This window comes from Juglans regia, unplaced genomic scaffold (genome assembly GCF_001411555.2).
Source record: "Juglans regia cultivar Chandler unplaced genomic scaffold, Walnut 2.0 Scaffold_728, whole genome shotgun sequence".
NCBI classification, from domain to species: Eukaryota; Viridiplantae; Streptophyta; class Magnoliopsida; order Fagales; family Juglandaceae; genus Juglans; species Juglans regia.
In genome coordinates, this window is record NW_023362175.1 from 14023 (window position 1) to 35272 (window position 21250).

The window sequence follows — 21250 nt, forward strand, 5'->3', positions numbered from 1 at the left end:
AAATATCTGTAAAATGAAATATATTATAAAATTTTGGTGGATTTTTTTGTTTTTTTTCCCCTAATCGGTATCATCTGAAAGCTGAAGCCCTCAATTATTGTGACATTGTCCAGATTAATGAGGTTGTCATCGAATAAAGGCAAAAGTCTAATCGACTTACAGGTTTTGACTCAGTGCAAGCTAATCTCCCTACTTCCTTTGAATTCTTTACTTCGTTTCTTGTTGCCATGACTTGCACGCCTTTTGTGAACAGATTCCAACAATTTTCTAACGAAAAAAAACTTGGGATCTGATCGCTCTGCAGTTCGTGTTATAGGTTTGTATATCAACCCATCTCAATCTGGTCTCGTTTTATTTTTTTTGTTATTATTTTTTTAAATTTTTACACAAAATATAACAAATAATTCAATTTTAACTCTACTATTTATAAACTATCTTAACTCATTTCAATTTATCTCTAAATTCAAACCATTCTGTCTCCAACCATAAGAGTTCAAAATCAAGCAAAACAAGATATATTAATATACTTCCATAGAACAAATTGACGCCCAAAAAAAAAATTCAAAACAAAAGATTAATAAATGAGAGATGACAGCTAAAACAATTTTATTTGGACCGGTAGGATTGAAATTAAGCAAAAGAGAGAGCGCCAACAAACACCCACTAACCAACCAAACTGAATGACAGAAGGGCGAGTGTTAATTGAAATGATAACTTTTTCTTCAACCTATCCTGCTCGATTCCAATATTTTTCATCTCCAGGGAGTATATTTAAAAATAAATAATGCTACTTATAATTTTATTTATATTTTTACTTATAAAACTTATTTTATTAATTTATTTTTATTTTAAATTCAAATTCTGAATTTTAAATTTTATAATCTTTAACATATTTAAAAATAAATTAATTTTAACATATTTAAAAGTTTATCAAGTGCTCTGCTTGGCTATGGGCTGGGAAAGCCGGGGCGCACGATTTCTACCGTTAAGATCGTGCTCTTGGATGCCAAATACAAGCAGTCACGCAATCCCAAGCTCAGAGCATCTGGGTTGGACAGCTCAAATTCAAATAAAATTAAAGAGAAAACTTTATAATCTTCAAAGAGAAAATTAAATTTCTGAAAAATGATTGATCTCACGTTTATCAACAATGAAGTGATTACTTTACATATTTGCACATCCACCATAAAAACTAATTAGTTTTAAAAGTTGGAAGAGTGATTGTCTTGTCTGTTCCATTCACCAATGCAATAGGACATACAGCCTGTCTTTGATCGTCATGTTGAAATTAACTTCCTTAATTTTTTAAATTATAACTCAAATCATACGAAAAATATTAATTTTTTACTCTTAGTTGCAGTATAGTTGTCATTATTTTTATCATTTTCCACTTAAAATAATTCCTATCCACTTGGTTTTTCTGGAAGTTAAGTCAACTATATCAACCAAGAGGCCAGAAATACGGTTTCAATTTATCCACTTCCTTCCTGAAGAAAAACATGGCTGATCTTGCCTCTAGCCTCGCCAGTAGTCTCTTGAAGAAATTAGGCTCTTTGGTTTATCAAGAGCTCTACTTGGCATGGGGTGTCCAGAGCGACCTGCATAAACTTGAGAGCACGATTTCTATCCTTAAGATCGTGCTCTTGGATGCTGAAGACAAGCAAGCAAACAACCCCATGCTGAGCATCTGGCTTGGACGGCTTAAAAATATCTTATATGTCGCAGAGGATGTGGTAGATGAACTTGAGTACGAAGCTTTAAGGAAGCAAGCGATTACGACATATGGAAGCGCTATGGCAAAGGTATGCCATTTCTTTTGTTCATTCATGGCACTTTCATCCCGTTTAAAACTGGCTCACAAAATCAAGGACATTAGAGAGAGGTTAGATGAGATTAATGCTGATAAGGTTCAGTTTAATCTCACTGAGCGGCATGAAGAGGTGCATGTCAATCCCCTGTGGAGGGAGAAGACCCATTCCTTTATTGATCCTTCAACAGTATTCGGTAGGGATGGTGACAAAGAAGAAATAAAAAAGAGTTTGATGCACCCAAATCCCACTAGAAATCTTAATATAATTGCCATAGTTGGATTAGGAGGTATGGGAAAGACCACACTTGCCAAGGTTGTTTACAATGACGAATCCGTAGTTAAACATTTTCAGTTGAGAATGTGGGTTTGTGTACCTGAGAATTTTAATGTTACAAGATTGGTGAAAGACATCCTTAAATCTGCTGGTGGTAGAGTTGATAAGAATTCAAGTAATGAAGATACATTGCAGACTAGTTTGAGAGAACTTTTAAAGGATAAAAGGTTTCTACTAGTTTTAGATGATGTCTGGAATGAAAATAGAAATAAATGGACTGAACTGAGAGATTTGCTTAATGGAGGGTCGCATGGAAGTGTCATTGTTGTAACGACACGTAGTCACAGGGTTTCTTCCGTTTTAGACCCTGTTTATACACATTCTGTAGAAGGTCTATCAAAAGAAGAAAGTTTGTCTTTGTTTGTGAAATGTGCATTCAAGGAAGGAGAAGACAAACTATATCCAAATCTCTTGCCAATTGCAGATGAAATAGTGAAAAAGTGTAAAGGGGTTCCACTGGCCCTGAAGAGTTTAGGTGGTCTACTTTATTCGAAAGTCGATGAAAGCGAGTGGGAATTGGTGAGAGGTAACGAGATTTGGGAATTGGAAGAAAATGAGGGAGGCATCTTACCTGCATTGCAATTGAGCTATAATCAAATGCCAATTCATTTGAAGCGATGCTTTGCTTATTGCGTTAATTTTCCAAAGGATTATGATTTCAGTAATATCCTTTTAATTGAACAATGGGTGGCACATGGATTAATCATCCAAATGTCTCCTAACAAAAAACAAGAGTTGGAAGATATTGGAGAATTGTACATTAAAGAGTTAATGTCGATATGTTTTTTCCAATTAGATCTTCAAGAAAATCTTTTTGGCATGTATTCCTTCAAAATGCATGATCTCGTCCATGATCTTGTACTCTCTATTGGCCATGAAGAGTGGTCGGAAATAGACTCTGACAATAAAGACATGGCCTCGACAGTTCGTCATTTGTCAATTTCATCTAGTAGCCAACAAGTTTCGAAGTTCTCAAACAAGTTAACTAATGTGAGGAGCATCATGTACCGAAACGAACCACACGTGTCCTCAGTTGAAGCATGCATCTCAAGATTCAAGTCTTTACGTCTGTTAACTATACCTTATTCAGATTTTGAGAATTTGCCAAGTTCCATTGGTACTCAAAAGCATTTGAGATATCTCGGCCTATCTCTTAATCAGTCAATCAAGAAGCTTCCTAATTCCATTTGCAAGTTACACAATTTGCAAACCTTGTTACTTGATGGATGTAGAGACCTTGAACGACTGCCCAAAGATATGAGGAACATGATCAACCTTAGGTTTCTTACGATTTCAACAAAAGATACATGCTTGTTCGTGAATGGAGTATGTTGCTTTAATTCTCTTCAGATTTTATGGGTGGTGGAGTGTCCAAGACTCGAATGCTTGCTTCCACAGATGGACAGGTGCCTCACCAACCTTCGTATGTTGGTTTTTGTGGAATGTGAAAGTTTGACCTCTTTGCCACCTATTATCAAGCACCTAAAAGCCTTAGAGTCATTGTACATTTGTGATTGTGAAGAGATAGATTTGACGGGAGGAGGAGGAGGAGATGCACAGGACCTCAATTTGAGACTCCAAATCTTGTATATAACAAATTTACCAAAGTTGGAGATTTTACCCGAATGGCTCCTAGGATCTGCAAACACTTTAAAGCACCTACATATCGAGCAGTGTGAAAATCTGAAGGCGTTGCCAGAGTGGTTACCAACTCTGAAATCACTTCAGACATTGGAGATCATTGAATGCAATGAGCTATCATCTCTACCGGAGGGGATTCGTCATATGAAAACATTAAGAAAACTGGTGATCATTCCTGAGCTCTAACTCGATGATGAGGTAATGTGATTTTGTCTTCTTATTTCAATCGTAAATCATTTTTATAATCACATATTATATAGGTTAGGTTTTATTACTCTCCCCTTAAATTTTATATATCTATACGCATGGATTTGCAGCGAGTCGAAGCGAATGCCAGCCTGAAAGCACGTAGCTTCGATCGGTACCTATATATATGTGTGTTATTTGGATTGGTGAATAATAATGTATTTGCTTCGGTACCTATATCTATCTTTTTTCAATGTATAAAATGCTTCACTTGTACTGTTGGTTTCGTAAATGCATGTGTGGAATAATAATGTATTGGAATGAGTACTACTGCAGAGATTGATATTTTATTATTATTTCTTTAAAAAATCTCAATTTCCATTGAAATTCGAATGTACTGCTCAATTGGTTAGTAACTTTTGTCTGAAAGATTAATTGGAGGTCGATCTTCATTATATAAAAGGAAGAAGAAGAAGATCGAGGAGAATCATGATGAGTTAATTAGCAGAAGTTTTGTGATTGTGGCATCTTTACTAATTTGGAGTAAATCTATAGATTCAAAACCAAATTTACCCAATTCCATCTGCGTGCTATAAGCATTTCTATATCGAAAGAAACAAGGAAATTAAAGCTGCAACTATATATTTCACTCCTAATGCCATAACCAAATGATTTAGTTGTTAGATCTTTCAATTCACTATTTTAATCAATCAATGACTATGTTAAAACCAATTACTGATTTCACAATTATCACTAATTATATATCCTAAAAGAATTACTATTTTTTTTTTTACATGCGGTTGGAGATCAACACTTCCCGCCGCTTTATTACAATGATTTACCGGATCTGACCTTTACACAAGTGAATACGATGCTAGCGCTACTTTTCATAATTTTATTTGAATTGGTCTTAAGCCTTATTGTAAGGCCCAGTTCTGGGTTAAGTATTAATAAGGATTTAAGGTGAATTGGGTTTATATAAGAATTGGGCTTGAAGTAATGGTCTGACCCATATGTTGGGTCTAACCTTTCTAACCTTTGGATTTAAGTCCATTTGGCTGAATCAGATCACAAGACCCATATCCATGGGTTGACCCAGAACGGTTTGACCATTGACCTTGACTTGCTTGACCAATTGACCCGACCTGTTTGAATGACTTGGTTGATAGGGTCACTAAATCTGACTTGATTCAGATCATAAAATATAATAATATTTTTTTTTCAAAAAAAAAAAGAATTTAAAAAATTTATCTCTTAATATCTCTATAATAGACGTTATTTAATATTTTCTTATTTATATACATAATTATTATTTTTAAATATTCAATTCCAATTCATATATATGGATGGCTTAGAGAAATTAATGTGATATGTCGCTTAAGTGACTTCTATCATGAAAATTTTCTCTTTGGCCTAAAAAATTGAAATTTAGTGAATTGCATATAGTTACATCTAAATCGATGTGAATAACAATCAGCCCAAAGGAAGATTTTTTTTTTGGTCGAGTTATAGATGATATAAGGTAGTTAATTGTAAATTGTTTAATTTTTGGGATTATCCTGTCCAAAAACTTGATTGCAATTATGCACTAGGTATCTCATAAGGGCTCATTTTTATAAAATCATAAAATTTTCTTTTAATTTTATGCTATGTTGTCTAATTGATTTTGTTGCTCAATTAAACTAAAGCTTGCATGATGATAATTATGGGTCACTACATTAAAATTGTGAGATATTTATTTATTGTGAGTTTATTTTGTTTCACTTCTAGTGAATGTATATATGATATCTTTCAATTTGAATAACATTCAAATTTTTAACGGATCTAATCTGGCAAAATAGAAAGAGCATGTTACTATTGTTCTTGAGTGTATGAATTTGGACTATGTGCTCCGGGTTATGAGCCTCCCAAACCTACTGATCAGAGTTCTACTGATTAGAAGACAACTTATGAGAAATGGGAGTGCTATTATTGCATGAGTCTTATGATAATAAATCATTCTATTCGACGTGCAATGCCTGGAAAGAAAAATGCCAAGAAGTACCTAAGTCAATTAGCAGACTAATTCGTTATAATGGAAAAGGTAGAGACATACACTTCCTAGCAAACTTGTCTCAATGCGGTATAATGGCAAAGAGAATATAAGAGAGTATATTATGAAATGTCAAATCTTGTTACTAGATTGAGAGCACTAAAGTTAGAGTTTTCTTATCAAATTCTTGTGCATCTCATTATGATTTCCCTTCATGTACATTTTTTCCCTTTAAGATTAATTATAATACTCAAAGGGAGAAATGGACTCTTAATGAGCTCATTGCTCATTGTATGCAAGAGGATGAAAGGTTGAAACAAGAAATGTTTGGTACCCCGTCCCTCTGTAAAAGACTTAGTGGGGATCCATGGTACCATGGGTGCCAGCCATATGACAACACCCAAGATTTGAATCGGGTAATTAGGCGTTCAACATTCGCTAGGAAGTGCACGTGGAAGGAAAAGATATATGGTTTGTAGCGGAAAAGTAAAGGTTTAGTCTAAACGCTAAATATTATAGTACTATTAATTTAATAAAAGTCATAAATGTATTTCCACAATATCCACATGATACTTCATTCCTTAGATAATTATACACATGTCTAATTGCTTGATTTGTAAACCCCAAATAAGGTCGATCGAATACACTTTGTCGTCTGACTATTATTTACAAGTACAATTTCCATAGGCAGACAAGTCCTACAGAAAAGTTTCGGGGTATGGTTTTTTTGGATTAAATCGAACCGAGACCGACCGAATGTATATATATATATATATTTTAATATATAATATAATATATTATTTTATATAGTATTTGTGTAAGTTAATTATTTGATATTCATTAACCATATATAAAATGTTAAATAGATCACTTAATTTTAGTTTTACTAATTTAATTAATTTTGTGTATTAATTTTTTTGTTAAAAAAAAAGAAAAGAGGAAAAAAAATGTTCATTGACCAAATGAACCCACTGGACCAATAACTAATGGTTTGATCCAGCAAAAATGATAGACCAAAGTTTTCGGTCCGTGACCCCTCCCAGACTGGACCAGACCAATTATATACCTAGTTTTAATTTTAAGATCTTTTACCCTGGGAAGGAAAAGAAACATTTTATAAATGTCAATAATTCTCATTTCATATTCTAAAACTACCTTTTAAACCCCTTAAATCCCACTACAACCACGAGTATTACATTTTTGCAACACACAACCTATTTAGTGTCAACATCCAAATGCTTGTGGCTATCATCCAGAAATTTGACGTGGCTGAGTCAACGTTCTAACTTATTGTCCTAGGATGTAGACATGATAACTCATATCCAACTTAGTTTTCATTTTAACAGAAGATTTTTGTATTCTTAAGTTCCGACCTGTTTTATTAGCCTACTTACGCGATGCCTCATCCCTTGACATTCGTAAACATCATGATAAGTCTCATTCAGAGAGGAGAGAGAGACTCACATGATGAGAGGAAGAGGATGAGGAGGGATAGAGAGTAGCGTGGGTTGGGCAGCTTTTGTTGTTTTTCATCTTGTTTTCTTTTCCTCCTCTTTTGTATGTTTTTTGCTGGGATACCCTTGCTTTATTCTACTTTATTATTAAAAAGAGTTGAGAGAAATACAAAATGGAATTCGAAAGAGCAAGGAGCCTCGGCCCTGCAATAGAGAGTGTGATTTCTCGGACCCTAATTGTTGTAATATGCATGGGTTCAAACCGTTCTGGGTAATTCCGCTATAATGGCTTTTTGTTATTTTTCATTGTGGCTTCGCACCAAATTAGAAAAGAGAGAAGATATCTAACAAAATCAGTTATTTTTTTCGTTAGTGAGAAATGGGTCTTAACCTAATGCAAATCCCTCCCTGTTTATCAACCATTACACACGTCATCATTAAAGTTTATCAGAGTATAATAAATTTGACACACAAGATTCAATTGGGTGGTAACTGGAGAGCTCACTCAACATATGAGAATGAGCATAAGCATCTTTGAGAATGGAGTAAATACAAAAAATTTTATATACCATGCTTTGCCAAAGAAAAAGGAAAAAAAAACCATTTGCATAATACTCCTATCCTTCTAAATAATTCAACTGTCGTACACAAAAAGGTCGGTATATTCAAAAATTTGCTGTGGTGATAAAATTAGAATGTAGTATACTCTAACCTACAAAATTGGTTTATTGTTACCATGGTATTCCTCCGCTATAAGTGAAGATTTTTTTAATAAAATTGGGAAATGGTCATTATTGGATAGGTGACCTCGACTTTTTTTTATTATTATTATAAAAAAAAAAAAACCCTACAAAATTGGTAAGGTGAGAATGGAGACTCACATGAGGATTCCTTCAGCATTATTAAGGGCTCTCTTTACAACCCTAAATTTTTCTGTGATGGCTTTATTGGTTTTCACAACTTACTCCTTGATGAAAAACTCAATGCCATGTCTAAGACTTTCGAGCTCGGGGGTGACAGCTACACGGGTGAATATGTTCCATATGAGCTTTATCATGATACTCAAAAAGGGCCTCAAATAGCATTCGAAAGTGCATAATCCGTCTTGGGGTGAGCTACCTGATATCACCCAATTCTACAGACTTCAAAACTGCTAGGGAGAGGGTGAAAGAAGCAAGCATCTCTGCTGCAAATTTTGCTAGGTGCAATGACCTAGTATGCTGCATCGACTCCAGCTCTTTGAAGTGGTCCCAAAGGCAAAACTGAGAAATATATTACAGCAGGTAAAAGCAAGATTAAAAAAATTATTTTAGGAAAAAGAACATAGAAAGGGCACTACATTCCTCCAACAAATCTTACCCACTCCACCTCTACTCTACATAGTACACTCAAAGAGAGAAAAGATCAGATTTACTTCCCAATCTAGTGCTGCTCTAATAAAGGTAATACTCCATATTTGCAGAAAACTGCAAAATTTCTGCTACCGGCACCTCTTTACAACAAAAGATACCATACCATGCCAGGAAAACTATCTTCAAGGGCTGGTCTCCACACCATATATTGTGCCAAAATCCGATCTTAGACCCATCCTTCACTTCAAATCAAAGCCAACAATGAAAATCCCCCAACGTTCCTGGATGGCCCACTCAAAAAGAGCTTTGTTGTACGATGAAAACTTTGTAACCCACCAAAAGACCTGAAGAAAGACAAGTACAAATCCTTGACCACTTGACAAGGCAGTACTAGAATTCATCCCAACTCCTCCCACATGAAATCCTACTGAAGTTTCTCAAGACGATGGACAAAACTAACTGGTATGAGAAATAGCAAATTTAGCAAATCAGAAAACATACTCTAAAGTGATCCCCGCCCACCCTTGGATAAATCAAATCTGCTCCACCTAGCCAACTTGACACTCCATTTCCCAAAAGTGTCATCCCAGATAAATTTTGCCTTCTAGGGAGCTCCCAACGAAACTCAAGTACTTCATTGGTAGAGAAGACCATCCCAAGATACAAGCCAATCCTTCGATATCATCCGCTACAATTGGAACTAATCTTGATTTGTACAAATTAATTCTCAACCCCAACACAACTTCAAAGCACAAAAACTGACAACGCAATGCAACAGAGATAAACTAGATAGGCATCACAAAAGATGAGACAAAACAAGCGCTTCATTAGTCATGGATCCCACTGAGAAGCCCGATGACCCAACTTATTATAATTGTGAAACTTAATACCCCAAGCCGAAGCCTGTGGTTTACTAGCCCATGGATTACATTACTCATTAAGGACTTTCTTTTTAAACAATGTGAGCTGGGTATTTCTTTCTTGATTAATTTGAGTAAGCAGGCCTGCATTTAGATTTAGCTCGTTAAGCTTCAAACCCATATCCATCTTGTCTAAAGCACACTGCACCTTTTTCATTTAAAAGAGCCAGTTGTCTTCTCACTGAAACCAAGGTGTTCACAATATTGCCCTTTGCACTTTCGGCACCATGTCCTCCTCAGGCATATCGCAGGGATCTCTACAATAGCCTTTGTAGCTGGTAATTAGAAATATTCCTATTTTGTTGCTTGCATGCTATACCAACAAAGTTTTCGAGTTGCCCAGATTGCACTTGTTAGAGATAGCAACAGTCAGCAGCCTTTAGCCGCCTTCACATACAACACTCTTCCCATCTTAACATTCCCATTCTTAGGAGCTTTCACCAATATTTCCCCTGCTCTACCAGTCTTCACTACAAACCTGCATACATGCATTTTGTAGTTTCTGTGGCCAATAAACTTCTGGAAGAGATTTTCAACCATTCAAAGCTCCATGATAAAAAGACTTCAATGCCTTCCAAGCTGGAATGATCAACATACCATTCTGGCTTCTTCCCCCCATACTCTTCAAGGCCAGAAATCGACTGGAGGTATTGGAACATCGTAGCACAAGCAGTGTTTCCCACCCAAAGAGATTTCGCAACCCCCCTTCTTCCCTCTACCTAAGACAGTCTCCACCAAGGAAATTTAGTATGCAACACTCATCCTTCCTAGTGACATTGAACGGCATCCACCACTACTTCGACAAACGACCGTTATCCCATCCTCTATCCCAAACGCAAGAAGCTTTGCCTCAACAAAGACTGATAAAAAAACCAATACTGTATGCAATCCACCAACGAAACTTACATACATAAGATGAATTTTGGATAACCCAATTTGAAGTACTAGTGTCAAGAAACTAACAGTTAGAAAAGACAGATGAAGAGACTATCTCCTATGAGAATCACCTGAGATTTCCGTGTGTGTGTGAGAGAGAAAGAAAGAGACATGCATAAAATGACACTTTGAAGAATGGGTTTTTAACAACTTAGAGCACTGGCAGTGGCTTCTTTATCTTCATCTTTATTTTTAAATTTGAAGAATATATCTATAAAATCGTCTACATTGGTGTATCTATCTTCATTTTTTTCCATAACTATAAACAGTGCTTCTTTAAATTTGAAGAAGCACTATTTTAGTCTTCAAACATTAAAAATAATATTTTCTCTCTCTATCTGAACGACTCATCTCTCTCGCGCGAAAAGTCACCCTCCATCCTCTCTCTCGCTCTCTCGCTCTCTTCTCTTCGACAAACCCATTCCCCTCTACGATTGGTATGATTCCTTCTTCTCTCTTGCTCTCTCTGCTCTCTTCTCTTCGACAAGCCAGATTTACCGAAGAATAGTCTCTCTCTTGCTCTCTTTGCTCTCTTCTCTTCGACAAACCCATTTCTGCTGCACTGTCTTCCCCCTTCCTCTCTCTTCTCTCTGCTTTGCTACACCATTGCCCAAAGCTCAGCTCAAGTGCACCACGGGACTATTCCTTCATCAACGACGACCTCTTATCTCGCCCAATACCCGATTTCGTGCGGCTGTTTGGAAACCCTAGAAAAGGTAATTTCGTGCAAGCCACTTGTTTTGATTTCACAAATTGTTTTGTGTGATTTCCCCTCATATGGAATGTGTGATTTCCCTTGATTAGAATTTTTTTTAGGATTTTTTGTGTGATTTTTCCTTATATTGAACCGAGATTGGTATGATTTGCTTATGTTCTCTACCGTTTTATTGCCAAAATGAAGAAAACTACTCTGTATAATACCAGGTTGAGTTCAAACATGACAGATTCTAACACGGCACTTGTGCCATTCTCCAATCATTGAAATTGAAAGTAGAATATATCTTCTGAAATGCAATATTAATAGAAAGGTATCAATTGATATTGCATGAACATATATTCTACCAAAGAATATCTCATGAACAGGACAAAAATCTCAAGTTGTCATGCAGAAGTGAGTCAGTTTGGTAATCTGTCTTTTTTATCTTAGGTCTCTTTTTTAATCTCAGTTTGGTAATCTCAAGCTCGTGAATAGTTAGGTCTCTTTTTTATCTTGTATCTACCCAAAGATTAAGTTTGCTCATAAAAATCTGTCTCCTTTTCAATAGAATACATATCCACATTAAAAAGGAAGATAAGAGGAGCATCAATTATGATACTGGGTTTATTTTCAAAATCTCAAAAATTGAAATGCATTATTTTGGTTGTAGACATGTGGTTTTGCTTGTAGACTTGTGGGTTTGAAATACATATTCACTTGTAGACTTGTGGTTTTGCTTAAAAGATTGATTTTGCTTAAAACAGTGCTTATGGTCTCTGCCCTTTTTCTTGATTTGGATTGTATATTTATCAAACCATTAAGTCAACAGGTATGTATGCCTTTAGACATATTTGTTTTTCCCATGTGCACTGCATACATATATAGTTTTTTCTATGTATTTTGTTTTTTCCATGTTGCATACATACTTCGTCTATTGAGGTAGTTTTAGTAACATTTTATCCTTCAATATTTTGTTAAAGGATGAACTGTTCAATTGATGAGGATCCCTTCTTCACCACACTGTTGGAAAGTGGTGAAGGTCATATTAACAACCCCCCTATGGGCAGTGCAAGTGTTGATGTCTAAGCGACACAACCCCAACAGGAAAAAAGGAAATAAAAATCACAGCGGGGTGTATCATTTACCATAGAGGAAGATATTCTCCTCGTTTCAACTTGGCTTAACATTAGTATAGACTCCATGCGGGAGACTGATCAATCATCTACACAAATGTGGAGTAGAATTTATGACTACTACCACACATTTAAAAAACCTAATTGTCAAGACCGGTCTATACCCTCCTTGACCAATCGGTGGTGAATCATTCAAAAATGCGTCAATAAATTCAGTGGTAGCTTGGCCCAAGTTGAAGGAATGTATCCAAGCAGTGCAACCAAGCAAGACAAGGTATAATGTTTTTTCTTATGTTTTGTGGTTCTAATTATTACGTATTTGCAATGTTTTTAGTTGTATCTTGTTCCACTATTTTGTAGATTGATAAGGCAAAAATCTTGTACAAAGAGAACCAAAAACTTAACTTTAACATGGATCATTGTTGGAATTTATTGAGGCACCAACCGAAATGGCAAACACACATGGACCTCATAAAAAGAAAAAAAAATGGGACAAGTTCAGGTATTACTCCAAACTCAATACCTTTAGGGGAAGACATGGAAAATGTGTCCATCGATTGTGAGAGACCTATGGGCAAGAAGGTTGAAAAAGCAAGAGAAAAAGAAAGAAAGTGTAACGAAAGACAAAATATAGTAATTAATGAGGCCTTAAACCAAATGAAAGATGATAGGAGGACTTCTATGATGGAGAGAAGAGAATCGCAATTGAAATATGAGAATGAAAGATCTGAGTTACTACTTCTTAAGAAGAGAAAACTTGAGTTGGAAATTAAGACTAAAAGAGAGAGATCTGACTTGGTAGCTCTTAAAAAGAGAAAAGCTAATATGGAAATTATGAACTTGGATATTGATTCCATGAATGGTTTGCAGCAAGAAAAGAACCAACTTAAAAAGAGAAATAAGGAAACCTTAGTCGATGTTCCTCCAAAGTCCTCTAAGAAAAGAACCAACTTAGTGTCTAGTTTGCTGTACCCCACATATCAACACTAAAAGGAAGGCCAATAACATCACTGTTTTAAAATGCAAGGTTTTCTTGTGATTTAGAAATAACAATTCCAGCTACATCATTTACTTCGATGATGTATGCAATAAATCAGAGTAATGTAGAAGTCCTAATGGAAGAGAATGGTATTGACATCTATCTACTCGTTATTCAACTAAAATTAACAAATTAACTGAAATTCAAACAAATAATATCCAAATATCCACTAAGCCACTCTCCATGTGTGTGTGATAAAAGTTGAAGCCAGATTCAGATGCAATAAAACCAAATTGATTCATAAAACTTGCCCTGCCCTGTCTTAAAAAGCCCCTCCTGTACTGCCATGTAAATTCAAGCTGACGATTTAATTATCTACTACCAATAAAAAATTTCATTTCTGCATCCTCTTTGACAATAATACTCAATCCTTCATCCAAGGCATAAGAAATATACAAGGACTATCACCAACATTTCTCCATAGATATCTATGTGGTGTGTAAATGTGGTTGACCATAGGCATGAGCTTCCAGTAACATAATTAGAGTGTTCAACAAGGTAATAGATCCACCTACTTCAGTCCTAGGAAGCATTTTCCGACCTCGGTTGCATTGTTCAGAAATATATATATATATATACCAAAATAATGTAAGTATTCATTGTCTTTTTCAATTGCATTGCACATAATAACCCTTGAGTCTATAAGATGATTGTCACTTAAAGCAAGGACCAAAAATCACTTAGACATGCTATAACCACAACCAAAAATTCTGCAGTATCTCATCATCTCTACAAGTAGCCAGAAGCTATTTGGCCAGCAATCTCCAATTCACACCTAGTTCAAACTCAAATTCCAGGGTTGATGCCACAACCAGGCAAAGTCTCCCAAGAAATATTACTCAAATAAAATCACTGAATAAAAACAATGGTAGTCTTTAGAAGCTAGCAAAATTTATAACAAACTGCGATTTAACAACGAAACAAAAATAAGAAAAAACAAAAGGTCAAATGAATGGCCCCTGATATTTTCACAAGATTATGTAATTGTCAAAATCAGCTGATATAATATTTCTCAATTAATTATCAGAAAGAAAGCATACCTAAGGTATGGAACATGTGAATTTACATGACAAACCATGTGTCTGAATTTAAAAAACAAAATTTCTGGCCATGCTTTACCAAAAATCTCATTCTAAAGTCACCAAAATAAAAAAATAAATAAAAAAAGGAGAGAGAACACCTGTAAAGTGAACTTGTGGTGTTTGTCATGCTCACACAACTTGGAAGCGAGAACAGTGTAATACTCATTAAATACTTTCTCCTGTAAACAGCATTCTACAAGAACACGCATGATCTCTCTGTCCTGTGAATATATGTGAAAATTAATAATCAGAAAATTAAATACAGTTGTCAAAATAAGGAGAAAACCACAAGGCACCCACCTGCTTTCCATGTAAATCCAACCTTAGAAGCTTCTCAAATGTATCAATGTAGTCCAACCCACTCATTACTATACAAAAGATCGCCCTTCTGGCATCTGTGTTCATCCTCTGTGCAGCAGCAAGCTGCAGCATTTTTTGGGCTTCAAGAATCTCTTTGTCTATATTGCTGGCAACTTCTTTAACATTGTCCACTGTGGAAGCCATGTCACCAGACAACCACCATTGGCCCTTCTTCTCAGGATCAACAAGCTTGCTCCATTTGAGCCTTCTAATTAAAACATCTTCTACCCCTAACTGAAAATAAAGAGTAACCAAGGACTCAATGTCATACAAAAAGATAATGAAAAATTGAATTGTCTTCCTAAATCAAATCTGACACTTATTATTTCGAAAAGCAAAATGTTAAAATAAATTTAGATTATCTTGAGTTTCCATGAGCTATCCCTATTCCTAGTCATACTTTCACGCCTAGAGTAATGATACACTTCTTTTTGGTACTGGCCATCCGGGAACAAGGCCCCAACTAATCTCAGGGGTGCACAGACTCTTGATGAGGAGTTTACTGCAAGTGCACCCCGGGCAATTAGAATTCTATTCGATGGCCCCTAGAAATTGTTTGAACCCAAGGGTTCAAACCTTAGACTTGGAGGAAGCATACCACCACGACCAAGGTTCGTACCACTTGAGCTAACCCCTAAGGGTTGAGTAATGATACACTAACAACCCATTTACAACTAATTTTTACAACTTTGATTTTTTTTTTTATTGGCACCGGGTGTCGTTATTGGCACCGGGAGAGAAGTTTTTTTTTTTTTTTGTCAGGAAGAGGTAAACTTCGAGATGAGACCATATAACTCACAATTTTACATTGGCGTGCCAAAAAGAAGTTTCGAGAGAGCGACCTCATGGATTTTAAGGAGAGACAATAATCATGGGGAAGGAGCAAAAACATTTTTATGTACCAAGTAAAACATGCCAGCTATGACTAATGTAATGACAAAGTGGTCAATGTTAAATATTAATCAGAAGCAAAAAAAAAAAAAAGAAGCAAAGTACAAGAAACAAAAAAAAAGAAAGAATTATAAATTAAAACTCCTAGCTAAATTGAGACAAAATGACACCATTAGCGCAAAGAAATTTTATGATAATATGTGTATTTAAGTAGAGGAAAAACAAAAGATTTCAAAATACCCAACGCATACAAACTCCCATCTTACCATATAGCATTCCATGAATCAAAAGGAGAACCCACCACAATTTGTTTGGTAGATCCCAACACGTTTTTTTTCCCCCAAATTATGTACACAATGAAGTTCATAATCATTTATAAGGTTTCGGTACCAAGCTATTATAGTCAATGTATGAACCAAAACATGTTCACTGTTGTCTTGAAACTAGAATGTATATTACTTGGGTGCTTCTCTTAAAAACAATCTATCTTAAAATGAGTAATAAATAGGATGCACCCCTTATTGTGCTTTTTTACTGCAACTTTAGGAATAATATTTATCATTTCAAGAAAATTAACAGGTACTATTTGGACTCTTTACAGTCTTAACATTGTAATTGGATCTATGATTTGATCTCAGAGACAATCTCCCACCGCGACACCAGTGGTAGCCCCTTAAAAGTTAAAAGTCAAGCCTCGTCAAACCAAAACCTATCCTCCCAAGTCCCATTACAAAAATAACAAAGAGTAATAAAACATTCTAGAAAAATATGCTGAACTAAATGTTAAAAGAATGAAACTATTGACTAGAAAGACCTTTTGTAGCCATTTCTTTATCCGGGTGTGATGAGCGGGATCCTCTTCAGGCCTTTTATTGTTGTTCTTGATGTCACATATGGTTTCAAGCATGAATTCCATCTGCAAGCATCACCAATTACAATCTCTGCAATTATGAAACAAAAACAAAAGGAGAAGAATTCATAATAATGCTAAAACGTTTAATAAACTTGCTCTCTTGCTATTTATATTTTGTTGGCCAACTCCAGAAGAAGCTTTCAACTCATTCACCCTATTCTGAATACTGAGAATAAAAATTTTCATTGCAGAAGGATCATCACTCCTTATTTTCATTCCACAGCCTGTGCAGTTAATAGTAGTTCAAATCAGACGAGTTGCTGATGCCATCACGCAATTACAAAAGATAGAACAATAACTTCATGCTATCATAAAATATAGAATGCAAACACTAGAGCATGCAGACAAAACAAAGCAAACAATAATACCTGGTTATTGGATATATATCATGATGTTGATTTTAAGCACAAAATCGATATTATATAAAATGTGTGACATGCAAGCACTTGCCAAAAAATGGATCCCATTTGCAAACAATAACTGGTTTGGAAATATACATGATGCCGATTTTAAGCACAAAAACACAATATAAAGTGCTTGATATGCAAGACTTACTAAAAATGGACCCCTTGAAGTTTAAAGTTGATAGAATTCTGATAACAAGGTATAAAAGCCAAAAAATCCACATATACAAAGACCAAATATCAAAAGTTTAAAGGGGCTTACATTGCAAAGTTGTCAAGATGGTTGAGACATCTATCTCCGTTAATCGCTTGCTCAGCATTATCAAAAAGCCATATATCAACTCACTGAAATGAATCATCAGAAATACAGCTATTAGAAAGGATTGCTACATACTGTACAAAAATTTAAGGCACACTAACTGAAACAAACAATGAAACTTCTGCACAAGGACACATCACTCATCAAGCAACTACTGCAATTTAGATAGCTCAAGTTAGGGATTCAGTCACTCATGTTGTTCCTTGTAACACCCCAATGAAACGCCCAAATCACATGGCCTATACTCCAAAAGGACTAGTCAATGATACAATTGGAGCCCTATTGGAACATTATAAAGAGCAATAACTTCTTCTTCCCAAGCAATGCGAGATTCCACACACCACCTACCCTTATCCTTATCATATGGGGTATCACATTCCTGATGCTGGATATATGCCCAAAACATGGACAAATCACGCCATAATATCATAAAGAAAATTGCTTTCATTTCAACAAAAACACAATGTCCCAATACACTCTTTTCTTTTGAACGGAGTTGAAGCAATTTCGGAGCTATCATAGAATGTATAGCCTCATCTCTTACAACAAATTTGAATGTAAAGGAACTGATATTTACAGTATGTACATCACATCTGTGCATGTATTCATCATAGGATTAACTCTGCCTTCAAATTGAAGCATGTATCTTCACATGTACTGATTTTTTTTTTCACCTCTTGCCGTGATAATTTTACAAAGAGTCCAAGTTAACATAAGTTATTTACCTTGAGCAAACTCCAAATATGTACAAATAGGATAGCAGAAGAGAGAGATTTCGCAAAGAAAGAGTGTCTTCTTTGTGGTATTCATCCTGGGTAAAAAAACATAATTTTTCACAGTATATTTTTCTAATTTTTTTTATAAGTAGTCAAAGAATTTTGTAGGGAACAACTAGCAATAATGACAGTTTGATCACCTCAAAACATAGAGCAAGAGAAGCCATAAGTTTTGCACTGAAGTCAATTCCAACCAAACATGCCATCCGTGCAACAAAAGCGCCAAAAACAACAGCATACCTACACAAAGAGCAGAGGGAGTTATTAGGGGGAAAAAAAAAAAAGAAGGGGGAAAATAATAATATAGGGTCCAGTTTATATATACAAATAAAATAGCTCCATCTTGTGACATTCAACAAGTTTTCTGGATTGACATAATCCACAAACCCCAAAAAAGAAAAAAAGAAAAAAACTTTTTATAAGAAAATAATCATTATCCATCAAAACTCCCTTGTATATGGAATTTTGGTCGTTGGATCAATAAAGATGACAAAGTATATAAATGGAATAATGAGTCAACATTAATTAATTAAAATTTCCGAAATAAAATTTAGAAGCAAAGCCATCTATAGAGTAAGGAACAGAAAAGTTTTGATTTTTCTTTTCAACATTACTGCCAAATCTATCGAAAAGAATTGAACTCTCGAAGTTCTGTTTGCAAAAGATAGAAGATGTGTTTGGGGACTCTTTCATAGATACAAAAGATCTATAACAAAACAATTAACAGTAAATAAATAAATAAATTGTACAAAAAATATATTCGAGGATTTCTTTAGATAGATAACATATTCACTCCATATAAAACGCAGTTTCCAAAATTAAATTGTTCATTTTCCTCTTTCTAACATACGTTCCTTCTTTATGACGTAAGCAAATCTTGAGGGCAAAAATTATGTGATTTATCTGCCTCTTTTATCCAGCGACTGCGAGACTCATCATGCGTGCCGAACCACGATGACGTGGTTCAAAAGATGTCATGCAACTTCTAGAGCACGTCCAGTGTTTTAAATGTGCTGAAAATATTATAAAGAGTATTTCCAGTGTTGTTGAACTAAACTTGATTTTAAATACGACAATTCTAATATTCTTGAAGAGTTCTACAAATATTATAATTGTCAGAAATTATTTTAATATCATTATTAAAATGATTTCAACTATTTAAGATATTATGTGGTTTAGATTATGTTGAAAGCTTTTATTAATTAGATGATTTTATTCTCTTTAATATGTTAAGTGAGACTTCATCATTTTATTAATAATAAAGGAATATTATTTTATAAACTAAATTTAGTTTAAAATAATATTCTACCTTAATTCCTCTAAAAGTTTTTAATTAAGTTAATATTTTACATATTTTCAAATCAGTATTTGAGATCTATCGTTAGATCGTTACTTGGATCCCAAACGAAGGGACTGGGTTAAATACACAGACCCCTCCCTTTCTCCCTCACTTTCCTCCATCTCTCTCTCTCTCCTCCCTCTCCCTCAAGCGTACGCAGTACGCTGCATCTCTCTTGCCCGATGCTCCATCTCACAGCCCGGCGCCACCGTGCGTCGGCAGCTCTCACCTCCACCACCGCCGGCATCCCCCATCGTCGTTGTCCCGCGCGGCAGCTTCCCCTTCCCCCACGCGAGCAACTCTCTCCTCTCGGTTTCCTCACTTCGCATAGCCTAACGCCGCCTTTGCAGCCCCGCCGCTGGCCACCAGCGCACCTCTAGCCATCATCGGCGACAGCCCCATCGAACCCAACCCTTCACGGCAGCTCTCTCCCTCTCTTTCCGAAACGGGTTATCACACGGGTTCCTTACCTGTTCACCATCGTGTGCCGCAGTACACGGCCACCCATGGTCTCCAAGCACTGTCGCGATCTCCCCCTTCCTCCTCCACATGACCGGAGGCCCATAGCCTCCCCTTGATCCACCACATGAGGCTCCTCCTCAGCATGGGTTTTACACCCTCCACGGCCGTGCACCGCCACCCACGGCATGTAACCGCCACCTTCAGCCTCCTCAAGCCACCACCAAGCCATCCTGACCACCCTTGGCCCCGATCTGCCATCCATGCACGCACACTCTCCCTCACTCTCTCAAGGGCTTTTCTCCCTTCTTACACAGCCATTCCCTCCCTCCTCCACTGTGGCGCCACCCCAGTGCCATCATGAGCTCCACTTCACCTCCCTTAGCCGAACCTTAGGTCCAAACCACCACTTTGAGTGGTGGTTAGTCACTGCATGTGATGGATAGCCACTGCGCGTGGCTAATCACCACTGTACACGGCTAGATCCGCCGTGTTATGCTCCTTTTCACCACTCCAAGACTACCACGAGCACTTCCAAGACCACCCCTAGCTATCCAAATGCCTAAACGGTTCCCGTACGCGGTTTAGCCACCACGTACGACCCTTCCGACGTCTTCAACCGTGACGGTCAACGAGCAATGCACGGGTTATCCCGTCGATGGTATAACTCTCTATCCCTTGTTATTATGTTAGATATTGATTAGTTGACTAGGTTGTGGACTGTGCTGTTGGGATTGTGGAGTTGTGGTATTGTGATGTGGTGTTGTGTAATGAAGTGTTGGGCATATCTGTGCAGTGTGGAGAGGTGATATGCTGTGTAGCAAAGTGTTGGGCTTGTATGTGTAATGGGTTGTGAAGTGTTGTGGACTATGCTACATAATGTGGTTATGGAGCCTGTACTGTATGGGTGATGTGGTGTATGTGGAATGGGAAGAGTACACGCTGAGAGTACTCTGTGTGGTATGATGTGTATGAAGGGAGTACATGTGGACTGTACTCCGTATGGCAGAATGATGCACCATATGGCGGGTCCGCCGTAATTATCTTCAGAGGTGGGGTGTGTTGGGCAGTTCAAGCACATCGGTCATATTTATCTTCTTTGATTCCTAGTGAGTGCCAAAAAATTTTTGGCCCCCCATATATTTCTTATTCTATGCTTTGTTTGCTCGTGGA

General features: G+C 36.3%; 1 protein-coding gene and 1 pseudogene across 1 annotated transcript; one reads left to right on the forward strand and one right to left on the reverse strand.

Moving 5' to 3' along the window:
* The first annotated feature begins 1499 nt into the window (after positions 1 to 1499).
* Positions 1500 to 3971, forward strand: LOC118346308 (putative disease resistance protein RGA4). Its single transcript, XM_035687191.1, has one exon. It carries the CDS (start codon positions 1500 to 1502, stop codon positions 3969 to 3971), a length of 2472 nt encoding a protein of 823 aa, XP_035543084.1.
* Positions 3972 to 8332: 4361 nt separating this feature from the next.
* On the reverse strand, positions 8333 to 20267 carry LOC118346309 (annotated as a pseudogene).
* Positions 20268 to 21250: the final 983 nt, after the last annotated feature.